A 23,944-nucleotide genomic window follows, 5' to 3' on the forward strand; every position below is an offset into this window, starting at 1 on the left:
GTTGTGTAAGAAGAACGGCAAAGCTGGAATTTCAACATTTACCCCCAATTTTTTTTTGTGATATTAATCTTTCCCAGAAAGGTTGGTTTTTTGTACAAATCTGTAATGATTTGGTTAGTCTCTGCTCTGATCAAAAGTACATCTGAAAATAAAATTTTATTGTTGGATTCAATCTCTATAAAGTGAAAACTTTGTCATGATATTTATTACGAAAAATTATTTGTTGGTTGTTAGGAAGTTTCACAAAAGAAACTATATTCAATTTGAAGAGTTTTGAAACATTGCTCCTGTGATTCTGACATTGTAATGCCAAGACCTGTTATTTTTTTTAAAGAAACAGCAAACTTGTAGGAAGAAATTAATTTATTAAAAAAAACCATTTACAAAGATGTGTAGATCATGCAAAGAAGTAACTTTCAGACTCGAAACAAAAGAAAAAACCCTCTCGAAACAACTATTTTCATATAAACATTGAATTACACGAAGAAAAAAACTTTCAAAACAACTATTTTTATTTGAAAAATGAAAAAAAACACTTCTTTCTGGCTGACGTAGCACCACTGATGAGATATATTCCAGATCGAAACAGCGTTGTCTGATATTAGATCATGACAGCAAAGCTTTTGGCCCTTTGAGTACTGAAACGTATAACGGAAAGAAGACAATGAATGATAAAAAGATTGTCTACAAGAAAATATCGCAACTAGTATAATTCTAGCAAAACAGTACTGATTCTATTTAGCAAAAATGGCGAAATTGTGAACTTCAGAATTCCAACTATAAATAGAACTCGCCTTTTATTTTCTTGAGATTGATAACGGACCATTTTAAAGGAACAGTCCACCTCAGTGAAATAGGTGGACCGGACGTTGAAAGTTGAGACTTAGAGAACGAAAATGCAAGAACTTCTATTCGAATGTCAAGCACGGGGCCTAAAAATTTAGAGTTATGTACCTAAGATCTTTTATAGGTCGCACAGTGTTGGGAGGTCGAATGAGTTGAAAAATCTTTCGACCCATTCCTGCAAATTTATTCAAAATTGAATGATAGTGATATCTTATCCCTATCAACATTCGAAACATTATTTTTTCATAAAACAACATTGGCATTAAACTATTACTGATATATGTATGTGAAAGTGAACTCTGTTAAAATGACAAGCCTAGCCAAACAGTGCTGCTTCCATTTACTAATAATTAGAAAGCGAAAGAGAAAATCTTATAGCCCCAACTGTGAATGGAACTCACCTTATATTTTCTTGAGATTGATAACGCCCTATATTACACAAGACCCTGCCTACTTGAGGTAACTCCTCAGTAGAGTAATAGAAGGATCATCATCAGAGATTGGAAATGTTAGTTTAAGGAGTAAAAGTAGTGAAATGAATATAATCATTAATCTACTGCAGATATTTTTCGCGACTTTGCTTATGAGAATAATAAATATTATTTTTCTGATTACAATTTTTATTATTTTAGAGTACCTATATCTTCATTAATAAAAAATACCAATTATCAGAATATTCTGAAATTTCTGACGTGGAATTGATTTAATGAACATTTTTCAAAACATTCACTATTTATTTCGAATAGATAGTGAATGTAAATTTACCGAAAAATTTATCACAGTTTTGAATTGATAAGATACCCAAATGATTAAGCCGACCCTGTGATTCATATTGCACACTATTAGTACCGTATCAATTAGGGATATTTTGGACGTTATTTCTTAGGTTTGGCAAAACTTGCCTTGAACGTTGCATGTATTGACAATTTGACATTAGTGATTAGTGAGTAATTTGCGTTTGCCGTATTTCTATAAATATGGTGGAACCTGAATAATATTTTTTGAAGTGTAAGTGTAGTTAATATAGGGATTATAACTGATGAATGTATGTGTGCTAAGAAGAATATAAACAACACAAAATGGACGCCAAAAGAAAATTATCGTAAGTAGGGTTTTGAGGAGTACTCCTGCCAATACAGTAATGTAAAAGATCTCTTTGATTTTATATTATTAGGATTAATTTGAAACTTTGTAAAAGCATATTTTCAATTATTATTTCATTAGTTTCATATGCTTACACCTTTTCTTAAAGTTTGCATAATTTCAAGGGTGAATGAGTTCCACTGCAATTGATTTTCTGATTCAATATATTCTTTCCTTCAGCTGAGCTTTTTTCTCAAATAGATATTCTGAAAAAAAATTTAATTGGTCATTTCTTTACAATTTTCAAGTGAGGACAATTAAAGGAAGATTATCTGACTGTTGTTTCTATTGCTAATGAAAATTTCTTACTCAAAAATTTTATCAAGAACAAATATGATAGGTACTTTTATTATCAACATAATGTTTCCAATGAGGACATTATTGTACAGAATAACATCTGTGCTCACAATAATTTCATATTATTTAATTTTCTAATGGCGTGTGACTTCTCAGAAAGAATTTCTTCACAAAGAATTTCTTAATTAAATGTATGAGTTTGGCATCAGAGATCTTTCTCTCTATCTGTTCAAATTATCTGATTAATACTAGATAGATATAGGTATTTTCAATTATATACCGAAGTGGCTTTTGCCTAGATGTTTCAAATAAAGCAGACTGCAAGGCCTCTAAAGTGCATACCTCCTGCACAAGGCCGTAGCCAGAAAACAATTTCAGGAGGGATTTGGTTTGGTGGAGCAGTAGAAAAACATGAAATATAAAAATAACAGAAGAAAGAAAATTGTCTTTCATGATCATATATATTTATTAGAAAACTATTACAGAAATATTAACATCTTTTTACAAAATCAAATTTAGTTTTCTAGCTTTCTTTGCGGCAAACAAATCAATTACCTTCTCGGTGTCGATGTCAATTCTACGGTGGATTGACATTAACGCCAAACCATTTAGTCATTCCTGGCTTGTGGAGTTTTGCGGCGTTTCAGAGAAGAGAAAGTCCTCTCAGGGGTACATGTGGAAACAGGTTGTGTGGCTAAGATCTTTGAAAGTTTGTACGCACATTGCCGTAAGGTTTTTCCATTGTGTTTTGGGGAAGTTTTTTTCAATATTCTCTTTCAAACACTTGGTTCGTTTTTCCAAGGACTTGATAGAATTTCTAACGGATTTTATAATTCTAATAGTATCTGTATCTGTAGAGTGGGGAGAGTGAGTGTAGGCCCACAGCACTTAGGCCACATGTGACCCATTGTACATCCTCCTAAGGAGTTGTCCTCCTAGGTCATCGTCTATCCTGTCCTTTCCAAGAAGGTGGGCAGGTCCCTTGTTCGTGTCATCATGGCTTAAAACAGGTTGGAGCCTGGCTTCCTTACCCTTTCGACTGATATTCGTCAGAGAGACAAACGGGTCAAGACTGATTTATGGGATGGCGGCCCTTCACGTGGACCCCTACCTGGCTGGGGTGTTTGGATGGAGATATTGTTCATCTTTTAACGCAGGACATGAGGGCCTCACTCGACAGAGTGTTTGGTCCTTCTATATCGGTAGGGGTCGTCTACAGCATAATTCATAGCTTCCCTAACTAACAGATTATCGTGGGTTTCTGCGCAATCAAAGACTTGCCGATTCCTCGACTGAATGGACTGCTTAATGAAAGGCAGCTGCAAATCTCTGCAGATGGCTTCATTCCGTATGAACCATGGAGCATTCACTATCATCCGTATTAACTTATTTTGCAATATCTCCAGAATGGAGATATTACACGGAGCCGCTTGTCCCCAGACGCCTGAAGCATACATGATGACAGGCTTGAACATCGTTTTATAGATCGTAATCTTGTTCTTTAGGTTTAATTTAGAACGTCTGTTGATCAGAGGGTACAGACTTTTGATCCGACCCTCGATCTTTGCCTTCATGGTTGTGATGTGCGGGTTCCAGGTGAGCCTACGGTCTATTAGAAGGCCGAGTAACTTTACCCGCGCCTGCCAGTCAATCTCCCTTCCAGAGATCCTCACTTTTCTGGCCGGAGAAGATTTCAATATTCCCATGGTTATCGCCTGAGTCTTGTCCGGGTTGACTCGGATCTTCCATTCGAGGTACCAGCGCTCAAAGTCGTCCAATGCACGTTGCATGTAGACGACATCGAGCTCTCGACTCATGGAAGATGAGAGGAGAGCCGTGTCATCGGCGCTCAGACCTCGGGAGGTCACTGGTGTAAAGTGAGTACAGCTGAGGGGAGAGCACGGCCCCCTGCGGCATGCGGCACTTCAGCAAGGATCTCTCTGTTGTCTGACAGAGAGTTCTCTACTTTAACCTGAAATGTTCTGTCATTCAGGAAAGACCCAATCCACCAGATCAGGCCCCAAAGCAGGTCGAACGCGATTAGTTTATGCAGAAGGCCTTCGTGCCATACACTGGACAGGTCACTAGGAGACATCTCCTTTATATCAGCAGGTGTAGGCCAAGACTCGCCGAACACACACTCTCTCATTGACGATAACTCCTGACACTCGCATAGGACATGCCTGACAGTTTCATCTTCCTGTTCATACATCCTGCATAGATGTGTGTCCATTAGCCCCATATTATGGAGGTGTTTTCTTTGTTGACAGATGCCAGTCAGAAATCCTACTGTTGAGCGTAGATTTTTCCTGGTCATCACTAGATATTTCTTCGGCGCCAGCTACCCAGGGTCGTCCAGGGTGATCCTGGCAAGATTGTATTTTTTGATTTCATTCCATCTCTTTAGGGATTGAGCGTGGGTATAACATTTGGCTAGTTCCGCAATTGTCGAAGTCATCAGGCCGTAGGTGCAACTGGGTCCTAAAATTCTTAGTCCAGCCGCTTCTTTGGCTAAAGAGTCGGCGATTACCTTTACTCCTGTCGTGTCCTTTAATCCACCCCAGGATAATGTTATTATCTAGCGAGGCTTTGGCTAAATCTTGGTGGCACTCTAGTACTATGCCTGAGGTAACACGTCTGTTCTAGGCTAGTAGGGCTTGTCTGCTATGGGTGCAGATTGTTATTTTTTTTCCAGAAATTCTTTTTTCTGGTTATTTCTTTTGTGGCAATTGAGATACCAGCCAGTTCTGTTTGAACCACGCTGGTATTTTTCCCATTCCCCACTTAATCGTTATGCTTAGTGATCTGGAGTACACTCCATATCCTGAGCCTTCTTTGCTTTTTGAGCCATCTGTATATATGCGAATTGCATTTGTAGCATCTGACTCTGTGTTCTGTTTTATTTGTATTTTGTAGGGTTTATTAAACACAGACCTGGGTACAATGGAGAATGTTCCTCAATTTGGGTTATTACAGCAAATGCAAGTTTGAACAAAATAAAGTTGAGTTTAATTCATGAGTTTTTCAAATTCACTTTGAAAAGTATTCAAAGTGATGTTTCAAATGTTGGGTTTTAATTTTTAAAGGGATTTGTTTCTAATTCACATATTAGCAACAGCGCCTATATCAAGTTGAAATAATTTATATGTACCTAGATATTCTACTTTAAAAAAAGGAAAATTATCTTTATAAAACAACAATTAAGGCAAAATATAAATTATAGTTCAATACCACTTCCACAAGTCACATAAACAACAGTTGTTTTGTTATTTATTTATATAGAGGAAGATAGGTTAGGTGCACAAAATGTCATATGTCACAGAATGTCTCGGAACTCGGAACATAAGTAAATAGAACAGCACGCCTCTGAAATATGTCATCTTTGTTTTTCTCATACAGGTTACAGATTCATTGTCCTTTATTAGCTATAACGGATGTTGCTAAATGGTGAAATAGAAACGAATCCCTTTAAATGTTGAATGCATTATTTCATTCCTCTTTTTTAAGTATTCAAATACTTTTTTAAAGAAAAGGGTTGAAATGATAAGTTTAAAATGCGTTCTTTAAGAGCTCTTTTATGAAAACTACTTGATTTTCGTCAGGAGGAACATTCCCCATTACATCAGTGGTTGCCTGCAGCAGAGGTTGCGCAATAAGCGCTTCTCGCCATAGGCTCAGCCTCAATTGACCCATTCCTTCTTCAAGGTTTACACCAGCCGTGTGTAATTGTAACATGGACATTAACGCAACCTCCTTAATGTATAGGTCCAGAGGAGACAGACCAGTAATTAATTCCATTGCTGCAGTTGGTGTTATTCTCATGCTCCTGTGATGTTCAAACAAGCTAAACGTTGTATTTGATATAATTTTTGGATGGCCGTTGCTTGTAGAACTTTCGGGGGGGATCAATCCCCCTAGGTCCCCTCCCCTGGCTACGGGCTTGTTCCTGCATGATAAGAAAATATAGCTAAATCCTAAACATGAACACTTTTTGGCACCTATATTGTGTTAATTCAAATAAGAAATATCTTGTTGAAAATTAACTAGCGCCGTTTTTATTAGCAATGTTAAGCCTACTAATGTGAGGAAGCATTAAGTACATACATCATATTTTTTCTTATTTCTTAATCATGTGATATCTAAATTTTAAAATGTTTCTGATTACACCCAATGACTTACCTGACTATCTTGAAAAATGAATCTGTCTATTTAATAAAAGTTTTTCAACACTTCTGATGGTGAGATATTAAAAATCATTCAAAGCATTGATTGACTAGCGGGAATTGTCAATTTTCCATGTTGAAAATCCCCTTAGAAACCTACTTCTGCACGAGTACAGGAAACCCTCCAAAAAAGAAGAAAAATTTGTAGATCATATTTTAAATTTTGAGTACTTTTTAATAACATTTTCAAACATTCTATATATTGAAAGGAAAACACAGTATACCGTTTATCACATCATTATGAACTAATTATTTTTGAAGACATTCAGGAATGCAGTAAATTACGTCAGTACCAAGTAATTAGATTTTTAAACCAGCAAAAAAGAAAATTATACAGGCTGATTCACGGTAGATGGCACATTAGACGTTTCTGGTGATTCAGACAAAGGTTCAATTTTAAAATTTAATGGAGAGCATATTCAGGCATTGTCTACCCAACTAAAATATTTTCCACAATGCAGTGTTGCTACTTCAAAGTAGTAGCACTTTGATTTTTCAAATGGAACACCCTGTATAAAATAATATTTTTGGAATTTACAACAATTACCCAGCAACTTTTCTTGCTATACCTATCTGTTATATACACTTTGCAGGGCTCGCTTATGTATGGAGTAAACTACCGCTACTTAATTGATTAATTTTTTGGAAAGAATGGTTTTGGCCTACTGCTTCTCCATCTTTATATGAACAAATGTGGGAATCTTGCAAAGAAAGGAAGAAAGCGATTAATTTCAAAATAAACTCCTTACCAAGATGTTTGATTCCTGCAAAGAAGTAACTTTCAGACACAAACTGGAAACTTTCGTGTATATCAATGTTTGTATGAAAGTAGTTGTTTCGAGGGGGATTTTTCTTCCAGTTTGTGTCTGAAAGTCACTTCTTTCTATGATTATAATGTATTGTATGTAATATTGCTGAAAACTCAGTGGAAAAGGTAATATCTATCTACTCTTGGGTTATTAACTAATCTAGAACAATTTGTACCAGTTAAGGTATTCTAAAGATCCTTCAGTACACCAAAATAGCAACTTCCGCTTACCTAACTTTTGAGATTAAAGGGCGTTGAAAACAAGTGGCTGAATAATATCCAATTGGCTTATCAAAAGAAATTACTATTATAATTCAATTCGTACTAACATTGTGCAATTTTCAAAAAAAAATTGTATGTGAAATTACTTTTGTCAATTTTTGCGTTTGTATTTTCATCTAACGTCATTTCACTCTACTTCTTCCATGAAACACCTTATATTCCCCTAGGAAATATAACATTTTTCACTTTGTAAAAACATTTTTGGCAAATAGGAAATTGTCACATTTCAAATACACAGAAATAAAATTATCTCAACTGAAAATATTTATAACAATACTAATGTATTGTTATATTCATTATCCACTATTCATTGAAAAATTACATGATGGTGAACAACTAAATATATCCTATGAAAGTTGCGTAATCAGAACTTACAGGAACTTTTTGGCATCAAGAACACATTAAAAACAGTGATATGGAATAAAATTATAACACATCAGATGATTGTTGTTCTGTTTGTTTTAAATTTTCAGATAATCCTAAGATACATGTGTTGATACGAATTTCAATGGGCCTCACCTACTTCCTAGGGCATTCGCCAGCCTATCTATCGTTAGATTGTCTTATCAACAGTCAGAGTCACAAAAAGTGTTCTACGATACTTGATGTAAATTACTGATTTTTTTTTATGAGATTGCATCCGTTTATCACTTGACATTAGCTTTTTTGGGCTCGGCTATGCTGATAGTTGTTCCGAATTATTTTGAAAATAAAAAAAAACACGTCAACAATAGTATACAGGGTGACACATTTTGACATATTCACATTTGATGGTATTTTCCCTATCTCACCCCCAAAGCATGTCACCAATTTTTTTATAAATTGATCTCCCTATATTGTTTCGCATTATCAGATGCTCCATGATGAGCAGATTTCAACAAAGTATAAAACATGATCTGAAGCTTATGGTTCGGGAACTACAAATCATTGAGTTGAAGACGAATAACTTTTGAAACAATGACTTGCAGAAAACATAAAAAAACAGGTCAAAAATTATACAGGAGGCCACATTTTGAAATATTCGTTCTAGAGACAAATATGGAAGCAATAAATCAGAAAAAGAGATTTTTTATCAATTCCTGAATCGAAATCTGGAAAAAAATTCTATAGTAAATGTTCAAAAACGTTTTCACCAACTTCCATACAATGGTACAAACGAGCTTTCATTGCTGCTCTCACATGGTTGAGAATCTCGGGAGATACTTCTCTGCAATGCCTCATGATATTCTTTCTCAAATCTTCTAATGTTGTTGATTCTATCTCACAGGAGTGAGATTCGGAGGCCTTGGTGGCCATTCTGTAGGACCTCCTCTGCCAATACAGCCACCAGGAAAATTATCCAAAAATTGTCGCACTGGAACTGCATAATGAGGAGGTGCACTATCCTGCTGAAAAACTATTTCGTTTTTGAATAAATTTATATCTTCTTCAATTGCTCTATTGATGCACGGTATTATTCGATTCTCCAACATACCCAAATATCTATCACTAGTCAAATTGTCATCGATAAAAAAAGTTCCTATGGTGTGGTCACCTAAAATTCTTGCCCAAACATTCAGTTTTTGAGGTCGTTGGGTATGAACTTGACGGTATAAATGAGGATTCGTATCACTCCAATATCGACAATTTTGCCGATTCACCTCTCCATTCAAACTAAACGTACATTCATCCAAAAAAACAATTTTTATACAAGAAATTCTGATCCAAGTTGATCCGCAACAAACAAAACTCTATATGTCCATCGAAATCATCTTCGTTCAATTCATGGACTAGTCTAATCTTATATGGATGAAATTTGTACTTATGAAGGATCCTGAGAACATTTGTATGACTGATTCCTGATTATCGAGATAACTTAGTAAGAGATTGCGAATTTTCCATTAGTCCAACGTGTCCTAAAGCTGCAGTATAAATAGCTTCATCATTGACAACTCCTGAACGGTTATCCTTTTTATTGTTAACAGATCCAGTTTCCACAAATTTGTTCAATAATTCCGAAACGTATTTGTGTCGTACATTTCTTCCTGAATGTTTATCATTGAACATACGGGCAGCAGCTCTAGTAGTATTTCCATTCTGGTAGCACATACTCACTATTTCAATCCGATCTCGAAGAATATAAACCATTGCTTCTTAAGAATTCACAAAAACAGAAGCACCAATTGTAACTTCACCTGGTAGGTAATCGTTATTGTAAAATGAGATTTATACAAAATGAAGAGAATGTTGAATTCAAACTTAACTAGGCAAAATGAGACTTGAAGAAAAGAGAAATGAAAATTTCTATGTTTTTTACCACTTTTAATTGTAACTAACGTTACTGCAGTTTCGTCCTATATGGACATTCTCAAACTAATACAATAAACTGTTTTTTACCACTTAAAAGTGGTTAAAAAACAGAAATTTTCATTTTTCTTTTCATTATGGTCTCCTACCACGTAGTAACGGCTACATCCATCACTTTCTTGAAGTATACTTCACAAAAACACCTATGAAACGTAGGTAACAGATTGTACAGAAGTTCATTCAGGTTGGCTCGTTTTCAAATCAAATAATTTTTAGCTTCCAAACTATGAGCTTCAGACCATAATGTATTCTACTTAGTTGAAATCTGTTCATCATGGAACATCTGATAATGCATAACAATTGATCCATTTAGAAAAAAATGGTGACTTGCTCTGGGAGTGCGATAGGTAAAGTTAGATCAAATGTGAATATGTATACTGTATACCAATAGAAGCATTTTATTAAAACAACGATAAAAATAAAATAAAAACAACAATAAAAATGAATTGGCGCTCCGGGGCGACTTCATTGATTCCAGTGGCGCATTTGCTTTTTCAGCTGCAGGAAAACCCGGAAAAACCTGCAGCACCACATCATCTGAAGATCTTGATCTGACAATGTCCTCTCTCTTATAAAAACAAAATGTAGGGTGTCTCCAGAGGCTCCAATAAATTCAATGCATCACCAACCATCATCTATACTATTGTTGATGTGTTTTTTTATTTTTCCTCAAAATCATTGTACTAAAAGTTATACAGGCTGGCTCGTTTTCAACTCAAATAATTTGTAGCTCCCGAACCATAAGTTTCAGACCATATGCTTTATTCTTTGTTGAAATCTGCTGATCATGGAGCATCTGATAATGCGAAACAATATAGGGTGATTCGTTAAAAAAAAATTGGTGCTTTGCGGGTGCGATAGGGAAAGTAAAATTATGGATGTTTAAGTTTTCCCAGATGTCCATACGGTTTCCCTTATTGACTTGTTTTATGAGTTTTCAGGCAAATTTACCTAAAGTTCATGAAGTACCTGCATTGAGGCGTTCAGGTCTAAGTTATAAGTGAATAAATTTGTAAAAATATGCTGTTTATTCAACCCATTACTTCAATTTCAGAAGTTTCATCTAAGTTCTGACTACACCACTGGAGGTCTCGAGATGTCACTGTTAAAAATTTCAACAAAATTTGTTCATCAATGAAAAAATTATTAGGGAGTAAAATTTGAAAAAATGTCATTTAAGCAAATTCTAGCAAAAATCTGACTACACCTCTGCTTCCATTCCACGTTTACTTTTTTCTTCCTATGGCACCTCCCAAAAACGTTTTGGTAATTATATGCCAGTGATGCTTATACGCAACATGTGTTTTTACCCCAAATTGCGACTAGTTTATCATCTATTTGTTCAGGAATTGTCGTTTCGTGATTCACCTTTATCAAAGTAAGCTTATAATTCAAAATAAAACTAGATTAATGACCCAATTGTCAATTCAGGAAAAAATCGAAATTATTCGTATTTCTGTATTCGTATTCTGCAACTAGAACATTCAATGAAAGATACCCAAATCGTCCAGCCATAAACATCACAGTACATAAAATTAACCAAGTATTCAATCGGACTGGAGCAGTATACATGTATATTATAAAGAATAATATACAAAGAAGGAATTGAAATAATCAGACTATATTGGATTATTTCAGAAATAATCTTAATAATAGAGTGGCCAGCTTATATTTAAACTTACCTAGGGAGAATATTAGGAGATGTTCGCTAAAATACAAATTGAAGGCATTTTAACCAAAATTTTTACATACTCTAGAACCAGGTGATCAAGAAAAACATTTGGAATTTTGCTTACGGGCCCAGGATGAGTACCTTAACGACAGCCATAAGAATATTTTATTCAGTTATGAAGCTAGTTTCCAACAAATGGAATGGTTTCATTACAAAATACAAAATATTCGATATTGGGCGACTGAAAATCCTAACTGGCTGATTAACTGTAAAAGCCAGTATTTAGAAAAAGTAAATGTTTGGTGTTAAATACTGAATGAGAGAATAATTGGACCATTTTTTTTGACAGCAACATCATCAATGCTGCAAATTTCTCACAATTTTGTGAAAGAGAGGGAATTGTGAAGAGGCTGAATCAAAACTACCCTAATCGTTGGATAGGACGGGGGGGGGGTAGATTAATTGGATGGCCATCTACATCGCCTGACCTTACTATACTGGATTTTTGCTATGGGGGCTGTCACACAAAATGTCTTTAAATCACGACCAAGGCATCGAGCGGAACTGTGCAAAAGAATTCAGCAAGCGTGTGCTGCAATTACTCCGCAACTCCGTTCATATAATTTTTTCATTGATGAACAGATTTTGTCGAAATTTTTACCATTACTATCTCGAGAACTCCTGAATCCAGTGGTGTAGTCAGAACTTAGATGGAACTTCTGAAATTGAAGTGGTGGGTTGATTAAATAGCATATTTTTCAAATTTCATTCATCATTATTATTGCTTCATTATTATTGCTTCATTATTATTGCTTCATTATTATTGCTTCATTATTATTGGATGCATTTCTTCGTAACTTTGACATAAGCCATTTGAAAACGTCACGTATCCAGTAATGTAGCCACTGGCCTTGAAAAATAAGAATAGTTGAAATGAAAATGACGAATAGTTCATAAAATTTGGTGTCCTAGTAGACTTTTTGAGCCATTTCAAGAAGTTGATGTGACTTGATGCCGGGACTTGATCCCCAGGTCTCGTCACGAGTTCTCACTGAGGTCTCAATCTGCCTACTCCTTAGATTTAAGTCAAAGTGAGACTTGGGGAGTAGGCAGATTGAATTCCCGGCGACGAGTTGGAGCTGAAATATCGAAAACGTGACTAAAACACAAAGTTTTCTTTGAATAGCCCTCAAAACATGACTGCAACCTCAAAAAACTGTGTAGTTTATACACATACATGTACAGTACACGCCACTGTTGATGGCGAGCAATCGGGCAGGTATAGACTCTCCCAATTGAATTACTATTGGATTACGATAAGCCCCTTGTCGGCCAGTGTCGTAGCTATATAATTAGTTTTAATTAGGGTAGCAAATGGAACATGACTTCTTTGTAATTTCTTTTCATATTTTATTTGGTATCATAGGTAGTAGTACAGTTCATTAAAATGTTATATAATGATACACTTATCCAAAAATAAACTTCAATCAATCACTATCTGAATACAAATTTTGTTCATCTTCACTGAAGCTTGTGCCGCTATCGTTATTTAAATTTATAATCACTGAATTTACCGATGTTTGAACGTCTGTGAATGTTTCATTTTTCCAATGGTCAATGGTTCCGCTCTATATCTATAACTACATGTCGGCAACGCTTTTGTTATTCCTCGGATGTGATTTGATCAAACTCGTGCTACGCTAGTTTCCTCACATCATCCAACTTGAAAGTTGTATTATTTTGGGACACATTGTTTTTGACACTAGTACAAATGAGTTCAATGGGATTCAATTCCGGTTGGTAGGGTATAAGTTGTAAAACGTTTTGTCCGTGTCCAAGCAAAATCTCATCAAATTTGTATCTAATATGATGCTTTTTATTTACCTTGATCAACTATAATTTAGGTTTGAGCATGTTAGTGGTGAATTTACCATTTACCATAATTTTCTGAATTCATTTCTGAATGATAATCCCCTGATGTTATGCCTGATTTAAATATAAGCTGACAATTAGGTATAAAGCCCATGCCACCTCCTGTATGGAAAATAAGGAGTCTTGGTCCCTTCCCAATATTTTTAAGTAACCCTTTGGTTGATTCATCCGTCCAGTTCTTGGAAGATGTATGTCAACTATGAAGGTATGTTTCATCGAAAAACACAATTGGTCGCTGTTGGCTACGAAAATAATTGATTTTTTGTAAATAATTTATTCTCAATGCTCTTAAAGTTCATTTTCTCTATTGAAATTTTTCTATTATTTTCAGTCCTTCTCCATTTCTTTAAAATTCAATGAAGAGATGTTTTGGAAGCCACAATTCCCAAAACGTAATTAATTTTGTGTTGAAACTTTTTTACCATAATACGACACCCTGCCTTCTTATAAAAGTCGCAAATAATCCTTCTAATATTGGAATACTCATACTCGGGAATATCAGTTACTGATGCTCTTCTAAGCCACTTCTTTCTTGGGGTGGAAAATTTTACTTCTCCATTATTTGCAGAAATTAATTGCTCCCCTTCTTTAACCACTCTTTCAATGATTCTTATTGAAATACCTAATACAAAGTAAAGATATGTGTTGAAATAGTTATTTTTTACATTTATTTAATGTTACCTGTAGCGAGATATATTTTATTTTTCAAATTTGATAACTTATCCGACTCACATGTAACATTTTGAAATTAATTGAACACTTTAAAAATTGTTTCACGTGCCTGACTCTTGATAACTGGTGTTTTGTTAATCGACGACATTTTTTCAGAAAGAACACAAATTATTCAGACAATTCCAAACGCTAACAGCCTTGAAGGACAAGTAATGATACGCCTCTGTACAGAACATTTGTATGTCTTGCAAGCAAGAACTGTATGGGGGTTACATTGCCGTACGTACGAGTATTACAAAACTCAATGGATCATATAGCATTCTCAGAGAGGGGTTGAACCACCTCTATAGTCTATTTGAACAAACATAGGAAGTGGACCACCACTAGTTTTTGAATCTATTATGCATTAGTTTGAAATTCATGAGGTAGTCGGATAGTCAAGTTGCAAGATTCCCACCTTGATACCGACGACAACCTTCCCATATTAGGGGTTTTTGCACGTCAGCTACACCAGACGATGCCTTAGATTCAGCCGTGCAGGGCTTTTTCGCCTCTGGTTTTGGTGAGACCTCACTTGAGCGCAAATGTTTGCTAACCTGCTCATGGGGGATTAGTTCCCCCACCTCAGACCCTCTAATTAATTTGTACCAATTAATATATATTATGTGAAAGGGGTTACTTTTGAAGATATAAAGGCGGGAAGTTTTGCTCTCTAGAAATTTCTAGAACATTCCAGAACCTCCCTGAACATTCTGGAATGATCAAGACTAGTTTGGAACATTCAGGAACATCCCAGATAATTGTGGAACATTCAGGAACATCCCAGATAATTGTGGAAAATTCCAGATAATTGGGTCCATTTCTTATAATTCAAAACTTAACCTTTTCAACTATCACATAATCTCATATCGACTCCCTGAGCGAAGCCGGTACCCAGGTAGCTTTATAATAAAACTAGGAAACATATAATGCAGAGTTTCCTTCTTATTACCATGCATATAAGTAACATCACTATAACTAATATTCTAGTCTCCAACAAGTACAAATTTTATTAGTTACCACAGCTTCAATAATTTTAAAACTTTAAAACCAAATAATCTTCAAGCGATATGGAATGGTTTTTTAAATGAATAAATTAGCTTATGGTAAATAATAACGAATATATCATTTCTTCCTTATTGTTTACACCAAGAAGAGTAATAATTCAGGAAATAATTTTTTTCCAGAACACAAGGTGATTCCTTATATGAAGTCTTAGCGTTACCCAAAACTGCAACCAATGAAGAGATTAAAAAGACTTACAGGCGTTTAGCATTGAAGTACCATCCGGATAAAAACCCCGACAATCCAGACGCTGCCGAGAAATTCAAAGAAGTCAATAGAGCACACTCTATACTAAGTGATGCGACAAAACGAAATATATACGATAATTATGGATCTCTGGGACTCTACATTGCTGAGCAGTTTGGTGAAGAAAATGTCAATGCCTATTTTGTTGTTACTTCAACTTGGTGCAAGGTGAGTGAAAATTAAGATAAGTCAATTATATTTTTCCTTGATTTCATGAATTAGTCTAAGGATTCATACCAACTTTATGTCATATACTATAATCAATTTCACTCCACGTTTAATGAAATTGATTCTGTTTTTCATATATTGAACTGAAACAGTATTCTTATAATTATGCATAATTAAGAACTGCTAATTAATTACATGAATTAATGTTGATGTGTGAAGGTTGAATTTTTTTATTGTTTTTAATATATTGTATCAAAGAATCCTCTCATTTGTGTATCCATCTTTTACTATTATAGTTTGTTGATAAGAATTTAACGTTTTATCATTTGTTTTGGGAAGATAAAAGTTGTCCTACTTAACCTCTCCATGATTATCAGCCAATAACTCATTTTTATTTACGAGTTCCTCTTATATATTTTATAACATTTGAAATGTCAATGGAATGTAAAAGAAATGCCAAATAATTTAAATCTGACTGTTTTGACTTCTTATATCAAAAGTTCTGAGGTGTTGGGCTGTAAGTGTCAAGTAAGAATAATTTCCATTATAGGTGTTTGAGTATAATGTTTTCACAACATACTTAGTTACATTCTTCAAATTAACCTAACCTAACCTAAACATACCACTTTGAATAGTTATTTCAAAAATCATATATTACAGTGTAGGACACTGCTAAATAAGGTATCTAATTTATAAAAGTTTCTCATTTTCTATTTCCATTTCAGGCATTATTCTTCTTCTGCGGTATAATAACAGGTTGCTACTGTTGCTGTTGTTTATGCTGTTGTTGCAATTTCTGCTGCGGAAAATGCAAGCCCCGAGCTCCAGAAGATACAGGAGAATATCACACATTGAACGTAAGTTGACTTTTTGCCTGGTAAATAGTTGTTTGAGCATAATGCACATATTATTGCTAAGGTCGTCATATCTTTGGATGATTCAGTTATTGAGGTAAGAAAATTGTTTGGGTGTTCATTAATCTTCTTGGCCAGTTTCTTCTTCACCATTGTTGATTTGGATGAAGATCCTGAAAAGGTAAAATAGGAAGCAAACTTTCAAGATTCGTGACTGTCACTCTTAGCATAGTGGTTTTTGCTTATTCATATATTTCCTTCTCTAACCTTCACCTAAACTTAGCCTTCCTTCATCCACCAAGAGGTAAACCTTCATTGCACTGCTCTTAGGGTTGAATTTTTGAGTGCCACTGCAACTTGTCGACTATGTTCTTAAGGTAAGAATGCTATACATTTTTGTTATTCGTAAAGAGCAGTCAAGAACACTGAAGATGACAAGTATATCAATAGGAATGAAAATCGGGCACTACACCGTCAGGCCACGATATCAATATTCAATATTTCAACTTAACACACGTTATTAATTGAGGAATGTTATTTATTGGTTCAATTATTAAACTTTGGGCACACTGATTTTTTAATCACAATTTTTTGGTAGTGGTTCAAAGAAAATATTTTTTTTAACGATTTCATGCATTTTTTGTTTTTATTTTTTTTTTCCACTTTTTGTTAGTGGTTCTGACATGTAGTAATTGATGTTTTCAGCGAGATCAGGGTTCAAATTCAGCTGAGGGCCCAGTAACTATTCAACCAGGTAGAAGGGTAAGTAGTCATTTTGATATACTATACGAGCATGAAATAATTTTTTTTTCATCATATGCTTATTAGATTTTTTTGAATAGACTAGATTGTTTTGACTTATATCTTTATTTTGGTATTCAGTCAGATTTCTAGTTTTTAAAATTATACCTAGTTTTTAGTAGTATCAGGTTTTGTGTATATTTCCTATATTACTTAGCTATTACAGAAAATCACCTGTATCAGCCATTTGGAAGATTATTACCTTTAATAAAGGTAATTTTCCTGAATAAAGAATATTGAATATGATTTGAATTCAAGTGAAGGAGGTCATTGGGTTACGAAAATATTGTTTTTAGAAGGCTAAATTCAGTATTAGATAATTGAAAAATATCCAAATGTTGAATATAAATTCTGCACATTAATATTACAAAGGCTTCCAGATCAGATTTGAGTTGTTATTGTTATATTGCATGTCTTTTTAATAATACAGACATTTCAATTTCCAATACATCATTGCATCAAATAATTTTTTATAATTTTTCATTTGTGAGATAAGGAAAATAAAATATACTTTTTTTCCATTGGTATTCTCTATTATTAGGATTTTTTTATTTTTTACAAGAGCTAATAAATTTCATAATAGCACACCATCTAAAACTGAATTGAAAATGACATAAGATAAAATACATCCAACAATTAATTTTGTATATTTGTCATCCCAGATTTCCTGCAGCCGGTTAGTGAGAAAACTCGGTTGCTATGTAGTGAAGCCACATTTGGCTTGGCTATCACTTGAAATGCTGTCCGATTTTTGGATAGATTTTCTTTGCAATACCTTCGACTATGCCTCGAATGGCATGTTGAAAGATGAAACGTTAGTCCTTAGCTTGCAGAAGTTTCTACTTCTAAGTATTGCTATTGTTATGGGACGACTACTGTTTAATGAAACCCAATAGAAATCTGTGTAAATTTCTATGGATGAAATAATATTCAATGTCACAACCCTAGTACATATTAATGAAATTTTTATTCCTAAAAAATATGCTATGCGAAATATTTTTAGAGATGGTTGGGGCTCGAGTTGCCTCTATTCACATTGCTGAACATAATGTTACTACATACTACATGTAATGATCATTTATCAAAGTCCACCATGTGTCATAATATATAACAAGTAAAAACAAATACTTTACACATTCAGAAATCCAAAGTTGCCATATACGACCTATAGCTATTTCACATGTATGACACAACTCCTAAAATCTTAAATCGAAAGTGAGGTTGAGTGATACCTAGTTTTGAACGTCATTCAGCTACCTTTTCAAAAATACCACATGGTTGACACTTATTTCTAGTACTTTTGTAGAAATCAAGTAAAACAACGAATTTATTCAAGTTTAAGTGTTTTACAATGAAACATAAAAAAATTAATAAAAAGTATCTTATCAAATGTTAGAAATGTCCATTATCTTCTAAAAAGTGGCGAAGTTCACTCCCAAAGTCTTCTGTAACATTTAGAAAAAATTCTGCCTGTAGTTCTCTACACACAGCTATTATTCTTCTCTTCAAATCTCAAGGCAAAAAGTCGGTCGATTGTGGTGACCATTCTATTGGTCCTCTTCGAACAAACCATCTGCCACGAAATCTATTATTTAGCCACTGTAGCCATACTGGCTACAGAAACTTATTCCAAAAAATTTTGAGGTCCATATTGGAAAAAATGAAGCTGATGATGAAATCTAATGAATGAAACATCACATTATATCAAATTATAGATTAGTTACACCATTTATAACTCCAGATTTTTTAAATATTGGATTAGTCCAATATTTAAAACAAAATCGTGTGAGTTACAACAAAGCCGTAATGTAGTTAGACTATGATATATTGCAAATCAATCCACTGCAAATGAAGTAGAAGTCACATGAGAGAAGCGCATTGTTCAGTGTTACCAGGTCTACTGTTTTTGCAGTTACTGTTTGATTGTAAATAATGGAAATTACCATTTATGTAGCTGTAAAATATATTTTCTACTGTTTTTTGTATCAATCTACTGTTTTTCTAATGCTAAGCATGCAAACGACCAGACAACACTAGCCATGTTAGTATGGCCCGACTTTGTGCTTCACAAATACAATATGGACACTCAACTAATAACTTAATACATTTATTTATTCTGAGGAGGTATTAAGTTTGCGTGATCTGTTAATATAAATATAAAGTAACACAATCAACAAAACAATTGACTGATATTTCTTCTAATTCTTTCTTTCTAATATGTATGTCATTGAACATTAGTTTGCCTAATTCTATCAAATATTTCTAAACATCGACCAAACTGAAATTAAAAAAAAATCATTACACATACAACCTCATTCAAGATATTTTTCATTTTATTTGAAACAGTTTTTTCGGTTGATTCTGCTTTTCTGCTTATTATATTCTGTGTAATGTTTGGTTTTTCATATTGAATAGAATGTTTCCTTCAGAACTTTATATTGTTTCTTGAGAACAATAATAAAATATACTTACTTTGTTGTACAGTTGTGCACATTATTATGAAATATTAAGACTATCTGAACAAAACCAATTTTGGTTTTTCACTGATATTGTGACATGATTGTCACAAAACAAAGTTATTTTTAACACAAAAGACTATTTTGATTGTTTTTTTTTCAAGCACTACAATTTCCAATTTTGATATCACATTTTAGGATGATGCATCTGATGAGGATCGTGCAGGTTCTCCAGTAACCAGTCAGCCATCTCCAAAGAAAGGACAGAGTGTCCCAGTATATGCTATGCCTCCTCCACCATCAAGTAAAATGGGTGAGAGTGCTGCTCTCAATCAAGGTGATGTCCCTGTTTATACCCCTGGTGAGTCTAACTAGATTGCCAGGAACATTTATATCTGAGGATAAAGTGAGGTTATGTTATCATTTAATACCATGTGAACTTATAATACCTTTTGAAATAATCAAATTTAACATGAATAACTAATAGAATGTATCAATTCACTGGAAAGTAGTTCTGAATATGTTTTCTTTCAAACAATTGCTTTTTTATGAACATAGTAATTATCTAAGAACATAAGCTTTCAAAGCTGGGGTCACGATTGAAGAAAACAAAATCTGTGCTAGTAGGCTGTGCCTGTAGTCGAATGGAACCTGAAGTACCAAACGGTTCGACTGTTACTGCCGTTATAGCAGACTTCAGCTTCCATTCGACCACAGCCTACTAGCCCCATATTTTGTTCTCTTCTCTCTTTTTTGCCGGTTATCTCGAAAACAACTCTATTTATTAACTTGTAATCAAAACATATTTTTTTAATATTACAAGTTGAAAAAAACTTTCGTGATCAGGTTTCATTTCCTTCTTCATTTTTTGGGGTTTATTTCCTTTTTCATTTTTTGGGATTTATTTCAAGTAAATTTTTCGCCGACATGACTGGTTAGCACAAACAGGAGTACACAACCTGAAAGACTTTTAAATAGTGTTTTATCATCATACATTCAAATATTCATGCCATTTCATAATTTCAATAGGTGATAACTGGCCAGGTAAAACTCGGGTACTTGAAATTTAGGTACTTCAAATTAGGTATACAAATCATTGAACATTCAGTTAGTAAATACAGGCCCGAAAAAGCCATTGTATGGTGAAACGCGTGTTGCGTTTTTGTAAAACTGTTGAGTGAAAATCTCACAATAAAGTGTTTTTTGAATACGTTAGGTTATAACTTTTAGAAAGTGTCAAACATCTGTTTGATACAAAAGTTTTTTTAAAATTGAAAACCAATAAAGTGTTACAAACAAATATTTGTTTTAGATTTATTCCATGGTAAATAAGAGTTGGGAGGTGAGAATATGAATTACCAGCAGAAAAGTGATGAGTCATTTTCAAGGAAATACAATGGATAGCAATGTATTAGATATTATTGATCTAATATTGACTGATAATGATAAATGTAACCAGAGTCGCAACGAGTAAATGAAAAACTAAGATGGTGATGTGAGTTCATCAATTGAAATTTTAGAATTGCTATTGATTCTTGAAAACTCTTGGAAAAATCAAGTCAAAAAACTCTTGAGTACTGGAAAATTTGTAACCTTAAACCTGAGTTTTATTCGGCAATTAATAATTCCCATAACCTCACTTTATCTAATTGATCAAGTATTTAACGGAGTCTGTTTTTCATTTTAGATTTGAAGTAAAGGAGGAGATTAGATGAAATTGTTAATTATGGTATGTCCTGAACACCGAAATCCATATTGGTAGAGAAGAAATTATCAATTATCTTCTTTAACCTAGTCCTATTTCAATTCTCTTAGTTATTAGTCGACCGGTGAATTAACTACATTAAACGTAAGGTTAAAATGATGATAAAAATAGTTTTATCCTTATGTTCTTTCTTGTATGTAATAAAGTGAAATCATTTTATCTTAAAATTGAACTTATGCAAAATATTTGGTGTTTATTCAAGATAACCAGTGCACGTTGTGAATTCACAAGGAAAGGTTCAGTATTTTTTCAGTATATTCATTTGTGGCAACTTGGATTTTCATGGCACAAACTGCACAATTATAATTTTATTCTTTAACCCCTTCTCTGAATTTGTTATACTCACTAGTTTTTATTGTGCCATACTCTTATGTTATCTGTTGAAACTGTTCGTTTGAACATATACCATTATGTTTAAATTGTCTTGTCTTTTAGCCAGTTGAAGTATTTTGATTCGATTTTTCCTCATCAAAATAAATTATTGTTAATGAAGCCATGTTATGTGTTATTCATTGTATGTAGAAAAAAGATTGTCACTTTTAATAAAATGTAATTTTAATATTTATTCAGTATACCATTGTTACTTATTAGATGTAATTAATGAATGGTTATAGCCTAGATTTAATTATACATTACTATATTCTAGAAACTTCATGTGTATATTCACTGAAAATAAAGTTATTCCCCATCTAATCTGAAATCCGAATTTTTCTCTTTTCAAAGACAGTACTACGTATAATCCCAACAAAAATATTTCTCCCAAACACCATAACTGAAATTCGTCCTGATGCATGTTTCAATAACCAAAATGGTAAACACTGGGTGGTAAACTATACTAATTCTTGAACTTGACCTATTTTTATCTAATTGAGTGAAACCCTACTTTCACTTCAAATTATTCATCAATGATTTCTTGAGTACAAATCCATTGTTCATAAAAGAGTAGAGTGAACTGTTGGAATAGTAACTTTTTACATGGTTCTCAAGCCATACCTGTTATTTTCAGAGTTTTGAAAGCACTAGGCACTAGATATGGTTTATGAAATCAAATACGATATTCAGGTAACAGGTTTTATTTGCCGAAGAACTGTATTTCTTTCAATGTTCATTTCCTAATTGCTGCTACATATATCTCACAAAATTTTGTTTCAATGGGAGATACTGGAATTGTAAGAGGAATTTTGTTTTTAACTGTTTAGAATAGAATTAATATTTGTCTACTTATATTATACATAACAAAAAATCAATTTTGATTGTGTAAATTGGCATATGAACAATTTTTCTTTAAAAAATATATGCACTGGATACTTTCTTTAAAGCATAAGGTACCTTGATTCGCTACTGATTTCAAAAAAATTCGTCACAAGTATATTTTGTTTAATAAACAGATTTAATAATAGTTACGTAGCTTAATAAAGAAGATGTACAGCAAAAGAAAACAATTTCACATTGTTCAAGTCACTTCATCACTATTCTACTCTACTATAAAGTTCAATTTAATTTGAGTACAGAATTTGTCTTTAAACTTTCTGATGACTAGGTTATATATGTATATATATATATATATGAAATCTAGAAAGGTTGGTTTTTTCTCATTTTGTCTTCAATCGAGGACCGCCTGCCCGGTACTGACGATGCCCAATAGGCTGAAACAGCTGTATACCGGTGGCTCTTAAATTGAAATCAATATGGGAATGATCAAAGAGTACTTATCTATTTATTTTTTATATATATATATATATATATATATATATATATGTAAACGGTCATTTGTCAGCCCGTAGAATATACGATGTGAACTTTGGTCAGCCCTCGGAAACGTCGGTCGTCCCGGTTTCGGGCTCACCAACGTTTCCCACTGTATATAGTGTTTTTTGAACATGTTATCATGTGAAATGACGTTTAGCAAATTTTCGGTTGGGCCGACCATTACACCATATACACATAGCTGATACACCACCTACTTTCACAAAACTTCGCCAGGAGGTGTGGCTGTGTAATTGTATACACCTGATGTGAATAGTGTCTTTGTGAGCCCAGGTTTATACGAACACTTTCAATGGATAGCATGTTGGTCAGCCCACAATCGGGCAACGCTGCACTTGCATTTCATGATTCTAACTAGATTGTCGTGGTGCAGAAATTCGATAATAGAAATGGAAATTTTTTTGAGAGGTGTAGAATTTTATGAAAAAGTTCCTGTTTTGTATGTTTTTTGTACAAGCGTTCGTGTGCGTGCATCACCCTATATCTATACAAGCAATTTAGATCAGGAATTGTTTCGCATATAAAAGTTTTATCAGAGCTTCGTAACATATTCACTTATAGA

General features: G+C 33.8%; 2 protein-coding genes across 10 annotated transcripts in view; one reads left to right on the top strand and one right to left on the bottom strand.

The window, feature by feature from the left end:
- Positions 1-1,748: 1,748 nt before the first annotated feature.
- On the top strand, positions 1,749-22,315 carry LOC111513268 (Cysteine string protein). 4 transcript variants are annotated; one of them, XM_074184551.1, is made up of 6 exons: positions 1,752-1,948; positions 15,448-15,739; positions 16,465-16,596; positions 17,299-17,355; positions 20,049-20,211; positions 21,163-22,315. In XM_074184551.1, exons 1-6 carry the CDS (start codon positions 1,926-1,928, stop codon positions 21,180-21,182), a joined length of 687 nt encoding a protein of 228 aa, XP_074040652.1. In that variant the 5' UTR covers positions 1,752-1,925; the 3' UTR covers positions 21,183-22,315. The 4 variants fall into 4 exon arrangements, with proteins under 4 accessions (XP_074040655.1, XP_074040652.1, XP_074040654.1 ...); XM_074184553.1 differs by having other exon boundaries at positions 20,049-20,187; positions 21,538-22,315; XM_074184552.1 differs by having other exon boundaries at positions 1,753-1,948; positions 21,538-22,315.
- LOC141486482 (uncharacterized) overlaps positions 16,512-23,944 on the bottom strand; it is a 78,339-nt gene continuing 70,906 nt past the window's right edge. For 2 of the 6 annotated variants that reach the window (XR_012467875.1, XR_012467872.1), the window contains one exon: positions 16,512-16,766. The gene's annotated coding sequence lies outside the window, so the exon portion shown is untranslated. Of the gene's footprint in view, positions 16,767-16,860; positions 17,908-19,866; positions 20,246-23,944 lie in introns of those variants that run through there. The other 4 variants (XR_012467867.1, XR_012467868.1, XR_012467869.1 and 1 more) reach the window with 3 other exon arrangements.

This window comes from Leptinotarsa decemlineata, unplaced genomic scaffold (assembly GCF_025532065.1).
Source record: "Leptinotarsa decemlineata unplaced genomic scaffold, Ldec_3_MD MMD2_tig00026354_RagTag_RagTag, whole genome shotgun sequence".
NCBI classification, from domain to species: domain Eukaryota; kingdom Metazoa; phylum Arthropoda; class Insecta; order Coleoptera; family Chrysomelidae; genus Leptinotarsa; species Leptinotarsa decemlineata.